The 13,236-nt window shown below is 32.4% G+C and overlaps 1 protein-coding gene across 1 annotated transcript in view; it reads right to left on the bottom strand.

Annotated features, from left to right (window-relative positions):
- Positions 1-13,236, bottom strand: part of LOC129219182 (alpha-L-iduronidase-like) — a 107,926-nt gene that overhangs the window by 17,715 nt on the left and 76,975 nt on the right. The window contains exons 11-12 of the mRNA XM_054853501.1: positions 12,616-12,713; positions 7,211-7,335 (exon numbers count right to left, since the gene is read on the bottom strand). Of these exons, the coding sequence (XP_054709476.1) occupies positions 7,211-7,335; positions 12,616-12,713 (223 nt within the window). The remainder of the gene's footprint in view (positions 1-7,210; positions 7,336-12,615; positions 12,714-13,236) is intronic.

Here is a 13,236-nt window from a genome sequence, read left to right on the forward strand (position 1 = left end):
TATATATATATATATATATATATATATATATATATGTGTGTGTGTGTGTGTGTGTGTGTGTAATCGCTTGGAATTTTTTCCTTTCTCTTCTCTCTTCTCTTTTTTTTTTGAGACTAACTTTTCGGGGGGGGGGGTTTGTCCCCCAAACCCCCCCTTAGCTACGCCCCTGTCTTTAGGCTAATTATGCAGGCAAATCAATTCATATTACGAACAATGTGAGACATCGTAAGGTATCTTTGGGTTTCAAGGTACTAAAGTGCAAGCAAAGAGTTCTGTAGGTGCTTGTGAGCCATCTAAACTTTGTAATAGGCCCTGGTTGGATGTCTTGAAACTCTGGAGAGCACAGTTCAGTTGAAACAGTAGCAGAACCATCAATTATGTGTTTTTGGTCTGTGCTCAAATTTTTGGAATTTTTCTTTTATTTGGCCAATAAATAAATACATGACAGAGGTAACCTAGAATGATAGCATAAGTAGGTTTTTGCACGCCATCAATTTGGGTTTGATTGGGCCAGAAAGTTCTTAGGTTCAGTACTTTCTCTATCTTATTTATCAGGTGTCAGTCTGGGAATTTGTTCCAATGAAAAATGCACACCAAATGTTGCAGTTCTTAATTTCTTTCTTTCTTTTTTAAACACCTGCAACGACACGGCTGTTTTTTGTTTTGTTTCATGTTCTTACAGGACTTTTTTTAGTTGAGATAGTAATTTTGTTCTTATTTAAGAAGATTTACCAGTGGTTAAGAAAGAATTCTGTGGTACTCCCGTTGGTTTTGAACACAAATCAAACAGAGAGCTGCACTAAGTTTTCTAATAGCATATTTTAAATTAAAAAAAATATATGCAATAAGTAGTTAATTTATAACACAGCACACATCTTAAAATGAATCACATGTGATAAAACTATAATTAAGACAGAGAATCATGGCGAAAACAAAATTTTTACTCTTTGAGAAAATTTATTGAAAATGTTAAAAAAAAACTGAAAATTGCCAAAACTTATGCTCATTTGTGGCAAAGGAAAAAACTATACCACACACCTCAAAATTCTTATGGGAGTTTAGTGCCACAAATGACACCTTTTCTATGCAACTCATCATCGAAAAAAGAAACGTACGTTTTTTACTAATTTTGGCTAAAAACATGAAAAAACAGCATTTGGTCGAAACTTCAACCCAATTGCGGCAGATCAAGAAATAGTGCAAAAAAATTCAAATTTTTTATATGTATTTTTCTCCACCAATGGCACCTTTTCCGCATTACCCATCATTGAAATAAAAAAAAAGTTGTTTTTCAGCCCACTCTACTATGCAATGCTGTAATTTCAGTTTTATTCATTTTTTGGTGTTAGTTATGATTAGTTCTATAAGTGGCAAATCTAGGGAAGGAGCTACGCATTTTTGTTTGTGAGGCTGCAGCCGCACTCACAACCCACAAATTTAGTGAAACCAAAGTTTTTGCTTTTGTTTTGTTGGAACCCACATCAAGATGACATAAAAAAATTTCGACCTCAGCCCCCCCCTCACCCTGGACTAAAACCCTTGCCTTGCCACTGAGTTATAGAGAGAAGGGCACTGTAGGAAGGTTAGATGTTCAAAATAGGCACCTTGGTTCAAAACAATCTTGGAACCATGGTATTAGCCAAAAAGTTTAGTGGAAATATTTATTAGTTTCATTTGAGTTCAAGTCCATGCTACGTATTGTTGTTTTTATGATTCGTAAATTGATACTTCAAAAAAAAAAAAAAAAAATCCTACGAAGTAGTACGGTCGTCTTATTTGTTTATTTCACACAATAAATCTTATGGTGATAAACATAAGTTTATCCTAAATATATTATCAGTAATTTATTATATGTATCTCATAATTCACAAACAACTATAATCATGTAAACGTAAACTTACTGTGAATGTTGGCGGTGTAATGATAACCTAACGAATTCACTTTGCTAAGCAATCTTGCGGTAAAACAACTTCCGGTATTAATGAAAACAAATTGAAAATTTCTCCTTTTGCCTTCCGACATCTTAAGATAAGATGAAGTCATGATTGTTTTATCGTGTTCCGTGAAGTTCTCCAATGATTAGCACACGTCTCTTTCCGCAAGTGGCGGACATGTGACGACACAGTTATGTTAATCAGGTATGCAGTATTTATAGAGACTTCAGCTGTTGAATCTCTCTCTTTCTCATGTTTGGTTTTAGTTTGCCTGCTGTTAGATTGCAGTAGGGGTTTTTGACTCTCCGGCATTATCAAGCCATCGAGAGTTCCCTGTTCATATTTTTTTAGGATGTATTAATTGAAACTTATTTTTTGATTGTCGATAGATATGATATGATTGAATCATCAAGCATTATCCGAATTTAGTAATTGTTGAATATCTTGAATTGATGTTAGTATCTAGGAATGCAGATCATGGAATCCTTTTTGATACAATCTTTGGTAATAGTAAATTGGAATTAGTAACTAGAAATAAGATTGAATTTAGAAACCATTTTAGATGAAGTTTAAATTTGACTATGGCTTTGAGTTAGTAACTTTTTCTTTGATTTTAATTTATACAATTGTTAATCGCTAATAAACTTGTTATTGTTTATAATAGGACTTTTTCGTCACTTATTTTAAAATGATTCATAAAGCAGAAAAATGAATTTCAAATTGATAGTTTGCTACTCTATTTACACATCACACTTTGCTAATTTTAGTAGTATCAGCAAAACTTGGGCTATTACTACTTATGCAATATGCTGAAGTATTATAGTCCATCAACGGTTATGGAAGCTCAGATTATAGAGATAGTCAATTATCAGCTGAATTATGATTCTGTGAATTTTTAAGTTGGATTATCGGAAATCTAATTTTTATCGATTTTCAAGACTTAGACTAAAGAAGAGTAAAAAGACTTTTTCTAAATAATTAGACTTTTTCTACAATTTTTTTCAAGATCTGATGAATTTTTCAAAATTTGAACTTTTTTTTAGAGTGATTCCTTTTTTCAGGAATTGGAGATAGTTACTGACGGGGGAGGGGAGAGCGTTCACTAATTTACAAGATGAATGGAACGAATTGATGGAGTAAAGAGTCAACTTTTTTCATATTTATGACTATTTTAGTTAAAAATTTAAAATTTAAAATTTTTTTAAAAAATCGCAAGTCCTACCTACACCATGGAAAAGCTGAATAGCAGTAACTACACTGAATGGGCAGTCAACATTAAATTTCTATTAATGGAAAAGGACTGCAGATAGATAGTTAATGGTTCTGAAGAGCTTCCAGTAATTTCTACAGGTTCTGACATAACAAAATGCAACATCAAAGATTTTCTCTACTGTAAGAGACTTGCACTATCATTAATTTTTTTTAACACTGAGCAAGAATTTAAGATGATTTTTGAGAATATTGAGGAACCTACCTTATCATGGCAGAAACTTAAAGATCATTTTTATCCAGACAACCGCTGTATGCAGAACTAAACAATTGCAGATTAGAACCAGGTGAAAAATTAAATTTATAGGCTGCACGTTTAAGGCGTATTTTTGAAAAGATAAAAATCGCACATAAAAATTTTCTTGAAGATTTTCTAATTTTTCAACTGTTACAAAATTTACCTTTGGAATATGATCATATTGTTTGATCTATATTAGTAAGGCCAGACGAGACCTTCAAATTTGAAGATATTATCGTTGATATCATTATAGAAGAAGGACATCTTGGGTTAAGGGAAGATTTTGCTACCAAACCAGAGGTTGCTCATATTGAGAATAAAATTCGACTATGTTATGTTTGAAAGCAACCAGATCATTTTAAACATAATTGCCCAAATCTAGGAAGGAAAGCAGCTTTTCAGGACAAGCGAAGTCAAGGATCCCCGGACAACCATAAAAGAAGAGAACAGAGCCCATGCAAAAGGAATCAAGATTTTTCAAGAGAGAGGACTCATTCGCTTTCAAGTACCCGATATGAGTACAAGAACTTTTTTATTTGTGAAGTTAATTTAAATCATGTAGAAGAAAACCCTTCCATATGGCTTTTCGACACTGCTGCTAGTGATCATTTTTTCTGGGAACAGGGACTGGTTCAGGACTTTCACACCCTTAAAAGATAGCAAAATGGCTGTTGCCATCAAAAATCAGACTTTCCCGATCGAAGGGAAAGGCAATATCAAACTAAGATTTGGAAAAAGGTCTGTAGTTCTAAAAGATGTCCTGTATTCCCCGCACTTAAGGCAGAATTTGCTACATGGTACAAAATTCGACAAAGGAGGAGCAAAATTTAAGGGGGAAATGGTTTTGTGGAGGCTTCTAACAAAGAAGGTCTAATTTTAAAAGCAAAACTTAAAAATGGTTTATATTTTAAATTCTAAAATACCTGGTGCCACAATATCAAGTACAAAATCCTAAAAAAAAAAGACTTTAGCACCGGTAATTTTCTCAGTATCCCAGCGGCTCAGTACACCACTGATGAATACTTAAAACTTCAACAGGTTTTAAGCCTCTACTATTTTTCATTTTAATGCCTTTACAAGCATATTTGGCACATTGAAAATTAGAAATCAAATTCAAAAATTTTCTCAAGCAAAGTTTCAAACTTTAGTTTTTAAAGAATAAGTTACATATAGAGTGAAACCTCTCCAAACGGCCACCTGTCTTAAGCGGCCACCCTTCTTAATGTCACTTTTTTGCAGCACAGATTTTTTAGCCCATAGATTTAATGTTAAAAACACCCCTAGCAACAGCCACCCAACCCTTCTGAAGGGCCGCCAAGTGGATGCGTTCATTCCATTTTTCTGGAAAATCTATTCACTTTCTGCTTCCAATCTGCAGCTTTTCAGTTTAAAGAGGAGAATTTTTATTGGCCTTTAACGAACTCCGATAATTTTGGAGTAAAATTGTCACTGATGCTTATTTTATTAGTTGATCAGTGTGTACGTGTAATCTGGGTTGCAAACAACACTGTCGGAGATCATTTTATGAATCTCGAACTACGTATTGAAATTCTGAGCAATATGAATGCAAAAAATCTGCGAGAGAAGTAATAGAGTACGATTTCGAATTCTTACCAGCACCGAACAGCAACGGAGAGCTTTGATAATTACACTATCAACTGAGAGAAACATTTTCTGGTTAACGAGTCAGCGAAAATAAACGTTTTTCAATCAAATCTAATATTAGTTTGGGATTGGTTTAAATTAAATAATCAGTTCGCTGTGTGTAATTTATGTCTTTTGAGCAAATATATTTTTATGCCTTTCGGGTACTAATTCAGCCCCTAACAGTCAATTTGCGTTTTGTAATCATGAGCAGACTAAACTTTCAACTGGAGTGATTTTGCAGATAATACATAAAGTCATCGGTAATTCTGATGCAATGACAAATAAATTGGTTAGAGCAATTTATTTATCATTTTGAATTGCAACAAGCAACATTTAGAATTAGATTTTAAAAACAATTGTTGGAGAAGAATTAAAACCTAAGTCACAAATTGTATCCTTTCTTCAAAATATGTAAACAATAAGAAATAATATACTATTTTCCTTTTAGAACAGTCTCAAATTTTATTCTATGTATTAGACTTGCTTATATTGTGCATTATAGAATTATATTGCAACTGTAACGAAACCCCTTTAAAGGGGCCACCCCCTCTCAATGGCCGAAATTTTGTGGAATGGAGGGGTGGCCGCTCAGAGAGGTTTCACTGTGGTGAAAAATGAGAACATTTGGAATTTAAAAAATGTATTGAAATGTTTTGTTATTTTTTTTAATATGAAAAGTCAAACATTGTAAATGTCAAAAATCAAAATAATACACACACATTTTCTTTCCCTACCACCTTCCATTTGATCCTTAAAAAGTTACTTTTTTGTTGAATTGATCACTATTGCAGGCCTCTCATTGTATTTGTACATTTTACTGAGAATAAACCTGGATGAATCTCTAGTAAATTGGAAATATTTTTCATGTATAACAGAAAAGAAGTATTCTTATGAATGTATATATATATAACATAATTCAGTCTCCGTATTCTTCACTGTGGGAGCGGATGAAATTTTTATATAAGTGAGAGCTACACAAGAGTGAGAGAGGTCACTGAGTTCTTAAATTTAATACTTTATGCAAATTTTAGAAAAACAACCTATGCAATACAAATCATTAAGTTTTTGTTCAAAATAATTACAATCAAAAAGCCCTACTATATATATATATATTTCTAAAATGTTCTTACAAACAATAACAATGAATAACAACATATAAATTGCATTATTTTATGGTAAATAAATTTTTTGGTTTTGTCACTTGACAAATTATTTGAGTACATTAAAAAATTAAATGTAACCAACAGAAAAAAAAGGTAAGACGCTACCTTCCCCGGTGGTGTATATATGTTTTTATTTTGGGTTGTGTCAGAGAAAAAACAGTGGTAGTGGGGGAGGGTATCAAAGGTTATTCATTGAAAAAGTATTTTAGTCCATCTAGCGGATTATTCAGAAGAAGGAGGAGATGTGTATATGGAAGGGTGTGGGATCTGGAAGAATTTTGAAAACTGAAGTAAAATATTGTAATTTTTGGTATAATATAGCGAAGGGGGGAGGTTTGAGTTCCCTCCGGATCTTTTAAAAAAAAATTAAGTAATTTTAGGCTATATTTGATGACGTTAATGGTTGGGATTCCTCCAGGGCCGTATTTTTTGCCGTATTTAAGTATGGGCTCACTGGGCTTCAACCCAGAGCGGCATTATTGAAGGGGTGGTACTTATTCCCATATCAAAATCTTAAGTAAAAATCCTAATTTATTTATTTACTTATTTAGTGATAGGGTGCAGAGAACGTTTAAAAAAATGGAAATGGCCTAAAAAATACAAAGATCTGACTGCACCGGATTCTTTCATGTGATAATTTACTGTTGTATCTTGTTAAGTTAATAACACACAATATAAGTTTACTTCTATAGAAAACATTATCTAATGCAATATATTATCATTATTTGTTTATTTATTTGAAGCTAAAAGCATGGAAATTATTTGTGAGCAAACTTAAACCGAATAACTACTTTTGTTTTTATGAGAATTCCTTAGACTTTGGGAAGGGCCAGGGCCCCTGGGAACGTCCCTTACATATGCCCTTGAACTTTCCCCATGATAATTTTTTAAAAACATTTTATCTTTGCCTTCAAAGCAAATGATTTTCAAAAGGAAATAGTATATAGTCTAAGACTTACTTCTGAATCTTTCATTAAAAAGAACTGTTGAAGAGATGGATATGATGGCTTTCCTAACATCAGCCAAACAGCATATGGATTAGTTTTCTCATTGTTTACTTCTAAACTTGTCCATCTAAAACCTTCTGCAAAACATTTTTCAAAATACCATTAAGTATAAGTATCTTTTCTACACCAAAAACATGACATTTAGACCAATAAAGAAAAGAAGACATATTTTATTACAAACAGTTGGAAATAAAATCAAGAAATAAATTGAAAAGATATCTAAAAAATCTTTAAATGTAGAAAAAGTATGATAATTTTTGATGAAAATAAGAGTCACAGAAAAATGATTAATGAATGAATAAAATCTTTTCTCCTATCCCTAGTTAAGGTGATATTGACAATTATGTATGCATAGGAAATGCATTTATTAAATACAGTAAAATCCCTCTAATGCGGACACTAATGGGACATTTTTTTTTTGTCTGCAATGGAGAGGTGTCCGCAGGACAGGGGTTTAATAATGTTATTTGTATTGGAACTAGGGAATTAAAAATTGTCCGCATTAGAGCGGTGTCCGTTTAGAAGAGGTTTTACTGCATCATTACTAGTTATATTTACTTACCATTAATTAAATATATTTACTGTTTTTATATGTAATAGCATTTTTGGTGCTATATGGCTTTTACGTGCAATGTATCATGACTTTCACATTACCAAATTTGTGACGAATTTGGCTCCAAAAAATGAGATGCTTAATCCCAGGGTCAAATACAATACAAAAGTGACGAGCAGCAACAGGCTCTGGGCCCAGCTAGACTGATCCGAGTCAATTTACAATCCCCAGTGAAGATCAATGGCCCTCTTAAAACTATCTACTCCCATCATTACCACCTCTTCGGGTAAGCTGTTCCAAGGTTCCACTACCCTGCTAAAATAATCATTTTTCCTAATATCCATGTTAGCTTGAGATTTAAATAGCTTAAAACAATGACCCCTTGTCCTGTTTTCAGTGCTAAACTTCAGCCCTGTAACATTTTTTCATTTTAATAAATTTAAACAACTGAATCATGTCCCCTCGGTTTCTTCTTTGCTCAAGACTGTACATTTTTAGCCTTCTATGCCTGGAATCGTAGTCTAAATGAGAAAGTCCATTTATTAGCCTTGTAGCCCGCTTTTAATCCCTTTCCAATACATTAATATCTTTCTCAAGATAAGGAGACCAAAACTGAATAGCATACTCCAAATGAGGTTTTACAAAACTTCTATATAAGGGAAAAGAACTTCTTTAGATTTGTTTGAAATAGATAAACCCAAGCATCTTATTGGCTTTGTTACTAGATATGCTGCACTGTTGGCTAAACTTGAAATACTGACTTATTAAGACGCCCAGATCAGTAATTTTTTCTGCCTGACTAATAACTGAACCTTGTAAATAATAACTTGTACACTTATTTCCATGCCCTAAATGTAGCACTTGACATTTCCCAACATTAACAGCCATACCCCATTTATCAGCCCACTCTGTAATATGATTTAGATCCTCTTGCAGCAGATTTGCTTGTTCTTCATTTTCTACACTCCCCATAACTTTGACATCATCAGCAAAACAATTCATGTTCCCAGAAATATTTTTATAAATTAGTTGCACAAGATTTAGCTTTCCTGAAACTGTACTGAAAACTAGTCAATCGATTATTAGTCCTAAAAAATTTACTATATTAATTTTTATCAATGTTTCACAAATTTTGCAAACCACCGAAGTTAGACTCACAGGCCTCTAATTTTCGCACTGCCTTTAGACCCTTTCTTGAAGAGCGGTGTAATGTTAGCCAGCTTCCTATTCTCTGGCACTGTCCCCGAGTTATAAGAAGCATTGAAAATATTTACAATTACTTCTGCTAATTCCTCTGCACATTCAGCTAAAACTTTTGGATAAATATTATCTGATCCTGGAGCCTTAGTCTCTTTAATTCTTTTCAAATGAAGTAAAACGTCATCCCTGGAGACGTTCATCCCTGGAAAATACAAACTCCTCAAGCTGTACTATAGCTTGTGTCTTGCTGGTGTCAAATGATGAGATACAGTTGTCGTTAAACACACTCGAAAAAAGTTATTAAGAACATTAGCAATATCACTATCGTCCGGAATTAAAATTCCATGCTCATCAACCAGTGATCCAATATGACTATTTTGAACTTCCCCCAAATTGGCATATGCAAAAACCTCTTAGGATTCCTGTCTATGTTATCTGCCAGTCTTTGCTCCAACTCTCTTTTCTGAATTCGTACCAAATACTTAAATTTATGCCTTGCCTTACAATATTGGAGCCTATCTGCACAGTGATCAGTTTCTTTAAACCTATGAAAAGCGGCTTGCTTGTAATTTAGAGCGTCTTTAGTTTCCCTGGAGAATCACATCAGCCAAATTTTTGTGTTGACACCCTTTCTCTTAAAGGGAACATGTTCCCCAACCATTTTCATTAGATTTTCCTTAAACTCTGGCCACTGAAGATTCACATCGTTATTGTTCAATCCGGAAGAAAAAACTGCTTTCAAACTCTGCTTAAGTGCCACAAAATCAGTATTTCTGAAATTGAGCACAAACCTAAAATTCTCTACTTTGTGCATATCAAATTTAATCCCAAACCTAATACTGTTGTTGTCACTATCTCCAATGTGTTCCCCTACACATAACCCTTAAACAGAACCTTCCATGTCACAGAAAACTAGATCCAAAATCACGTCCTGTCGAGTACCCTGAGTTACAATTTGATCTGAGAAACAATCACCAATCACTTTCAAAAATTCCTCTTCTCTGCTATTACTGTGGTAAAAATTATTCCAATCAATTCCTGGAAAATTAAAATCTCACATTATGATGATGCTTGCTTGAAATATCACTAATAATACTAAACATCTGTTCATCTTGACCCTGGCTTAAGTTGGGTGGCCTATAAATGTTCCCTAAATGTAACTTTTTGCCCTTATTGCTCATCAACTCCAGCCAAATCATATCAATCTCATTAGGTTTATCATTAATTACCAATTCATTGCAAGTTATAGTGTCTCTGACATAAAATAAAACCCCACCACCTCTTTTACCTACTCTATCTTATCTAAAGAAATTATACCCAGCAATAGATGATAAATTTGCATCATTTTCTGTAGCCCATGTCTCGGTAACTCCAATAATATCCAACCTCCCATCCATTATTATGCTTTTCAATTCTTCCATCTTGTTCCTAATACTACGAGCATTGGAATAAAAAAAACCTTAAGTAAGCCCATCTTACTTTCATTTAATGCTGTGCGATTATTTGAATCCCAACTGTTAAAATCTTTTCTCTTATTAGCCACCCTGTTTCTGTGTTTCTACTAAAATCCCAACAGTTAGTATCCTTTTGAATTGTGCTCCTTAAAACATGCCTCTCATTCCAACAGTTTGGTGATATTCAATTTGGTGATATTTGTGATACTCAACAAGATTCAGCGGAATCATTGTTAAACATTATCAATATTTATGTAGTGAATTTCTGTAAAACTTCATCTACTGCAAAAAATTCCAGTGGCATGAGAATACTTTTTTATCACTGTAAGCCATTTTTATATTGTACTTATGTTCGTTTTTCATGTTCCATTTAGTTCCTGTCTTTGCAATTTCAGATCTCAAGTGCCAGCAAAAACAACAAATTTCCTTAAATTTGACTGCGTCACTCTTTGTATTTACCATATTTTATTGGTTTAGGATATTGAAGAAAAATTCATAAAAAAAAACTAAAACTTCATTTAAAAAATAAAATAAAATAAAATAAAAAAATTAAAAATTAAAAAAAAAATAAAAGAAAGCATTTAAGAAGTATTAGTACTTCTAAAGAGCATGTACAATAGCGATCAAAATTAGAAGGACAAAAGAAAAATCCCCAAATCTTGGCTACATTTGGTCGGAAAGTTACGTAAATTTTATAACTAGAAAGCAATGGTAAACGTTTTGTGTAACAATTTGTGTGTTTTTTGATCTGCATACTGCACTGCATAACAATGCAACTTGCTTAGTAAGTGATTGGGGATGTCACTTTATTTTTAGTCATGCCGTTATGTACTAAACTTAAAGAATTTGAGAAAAGGAAAGAAATTGCTTTAAAAATTTTACAACTCACTGTACCTCAAATAGTAATAAACCAGAATAGATAGAGATTGGTCATTTAGAGCTTTCTGAAAAATCCCAGCAAATAAAAGAGGACAAAGACGAACAAGAAATTTCTGTTTCTGTACGTGTGAAATGAACAATAATAAGACGAGCTTGCTTCAAAACACAAACATCAAGAGATATTCAATGGGAATTAATGGTGCTGGAATTATTTAATATATTTTACAAAAGGAGCAAAAGTTTCATTATATGAAACTTACGTCACAACTGACTGTTATAAAAGTTCATAAGAGACCAAGGGTTGAGTGTGTCAAAAATGTATTATTATAGTTAAAAGGTTGGATAATGTAATCTTTTCTGATGAGAAAATATTTAAGTAGGATGGACTAGACGTTTTTTGTTACCTCTGGTACAATCTGAGAAGGGAAAAAAATCTCAAAGCATACATTTGGAAGTGGCTTAGTAATGATCTGAGGAAGTTTTGCAACAGATGGAAACTACTCCAGTATTTTGTGTACAGGACAAAATGAATTCTGAGAGTATTGTTGATAAATAGAGCAGTATTTTTCTTTACCAAAAGCACCATTAATTATGAGTGGAGACAATTTGTTCCAGCAGGACAATGCCTAAATAGATGGTATTCAATATCAAAACAAGCAAGAACTCATTTTCTCCATTGAAAAAGTAAGGATAAGAATTTCCTAGAACGTTCTTCAACTTCAATGATTTCAAGACTGATAAAAGTGATTGTAAAAAGGGGAGAAATTATGAATTTTTAGGCTTTCTCATGGCAAAACACTTTATGCAGGGCGGTGTATTTTATGTACTTTATAATTCTGCCCAGCGGCTTTAACAATGACTTTTTTAAAATTAATTATAGCAAAACATTTATGTTTCATATTTTCAAATGTTCTGCATTCCACAACGTCTAGCATAAAAAGCATTTTATGCATACATTTCACTGAATTATTTCAGAAATAATTTTTTTATGCAATATTTTCTGTTGTCTTTAAGGATTCTGACCAAAACAGTGTGAGCACATGGATCCTTTGTTTTCTGAGTTATTAAAAATATTGATTACTTAACAGGAGTACAATAAAGTTCTGTGATATTCACTTTAGATTTCCAATTTAAATGGCAGTTGCATAAGACAAACCTGTTAAGCACCATTATCTATTTTTTCTAACACACTTTTTAAAATAAAAGTAAAATTATTAAATTGAAGTTTTTTTCAAATACAACATTAATGAAACAAAAGTATTATAACTTACTTCCAGAAAATGAAATATTTACAGAAAGATTAACTTCAGTAATAGTAGATGAATGTAAACCATCAGGGTTGTTGTACAAAATGATTACAAATTCTTTCCTAAGAAAAATCAAATAATGCAAACTTCAATTTGAATTTAGAAGTAAGAAAAATACTCACTGCATACTAGCCATGAAACTAAGACTCTTCAAGGAAAACATTAACTTTATCATTGGATACAAAACTAAATTGAATGCAAGCAAGGAAGTAAAAAAGGTTTCCTCAGAGCACAAATTATAAAAACATTTTACAGATTAATTAAAACATATAAAGTTAAATAATTTGCTTTTCTTTCAAATATTTTAAGATTTACAAAATCTAATTCAAAAAAGAAAAAAAATGGATTGAGATTCCAAGTTCCAAAACAGGAACCCCCCCCCCCCCATAATTTATGTATACTAAAATATTTTTGAGAAGCAAACTTTTTGCATCAAAAGTTAACTTGTCATTTGTAACTCAAATGAACCCAATCTTTGATCGAAGCAAAAATTATTTCTGTAATAAAAAGTGCTTCCAAAAATTTTAACTGAACAACAATACTGTACAATTAATAGTTTTAATGGTAAATAGATGAATAAACATT

The sequence above is a fragment of the Uloborus diversus genome, chromosome 3, assembly GCF_026930045.1.
Source record: "Uloborus diversus isolate 005 chromosome 3, Udiv.v.3.1, whole genome shotgun sequence".
In the NCBI taxonomy this organism is placed as follows: Eukaryota; Metazoa; Arthropoda; class Arachnida; order Araneae; family Uloboridae; genus Uloborus; species Uloborus diversus.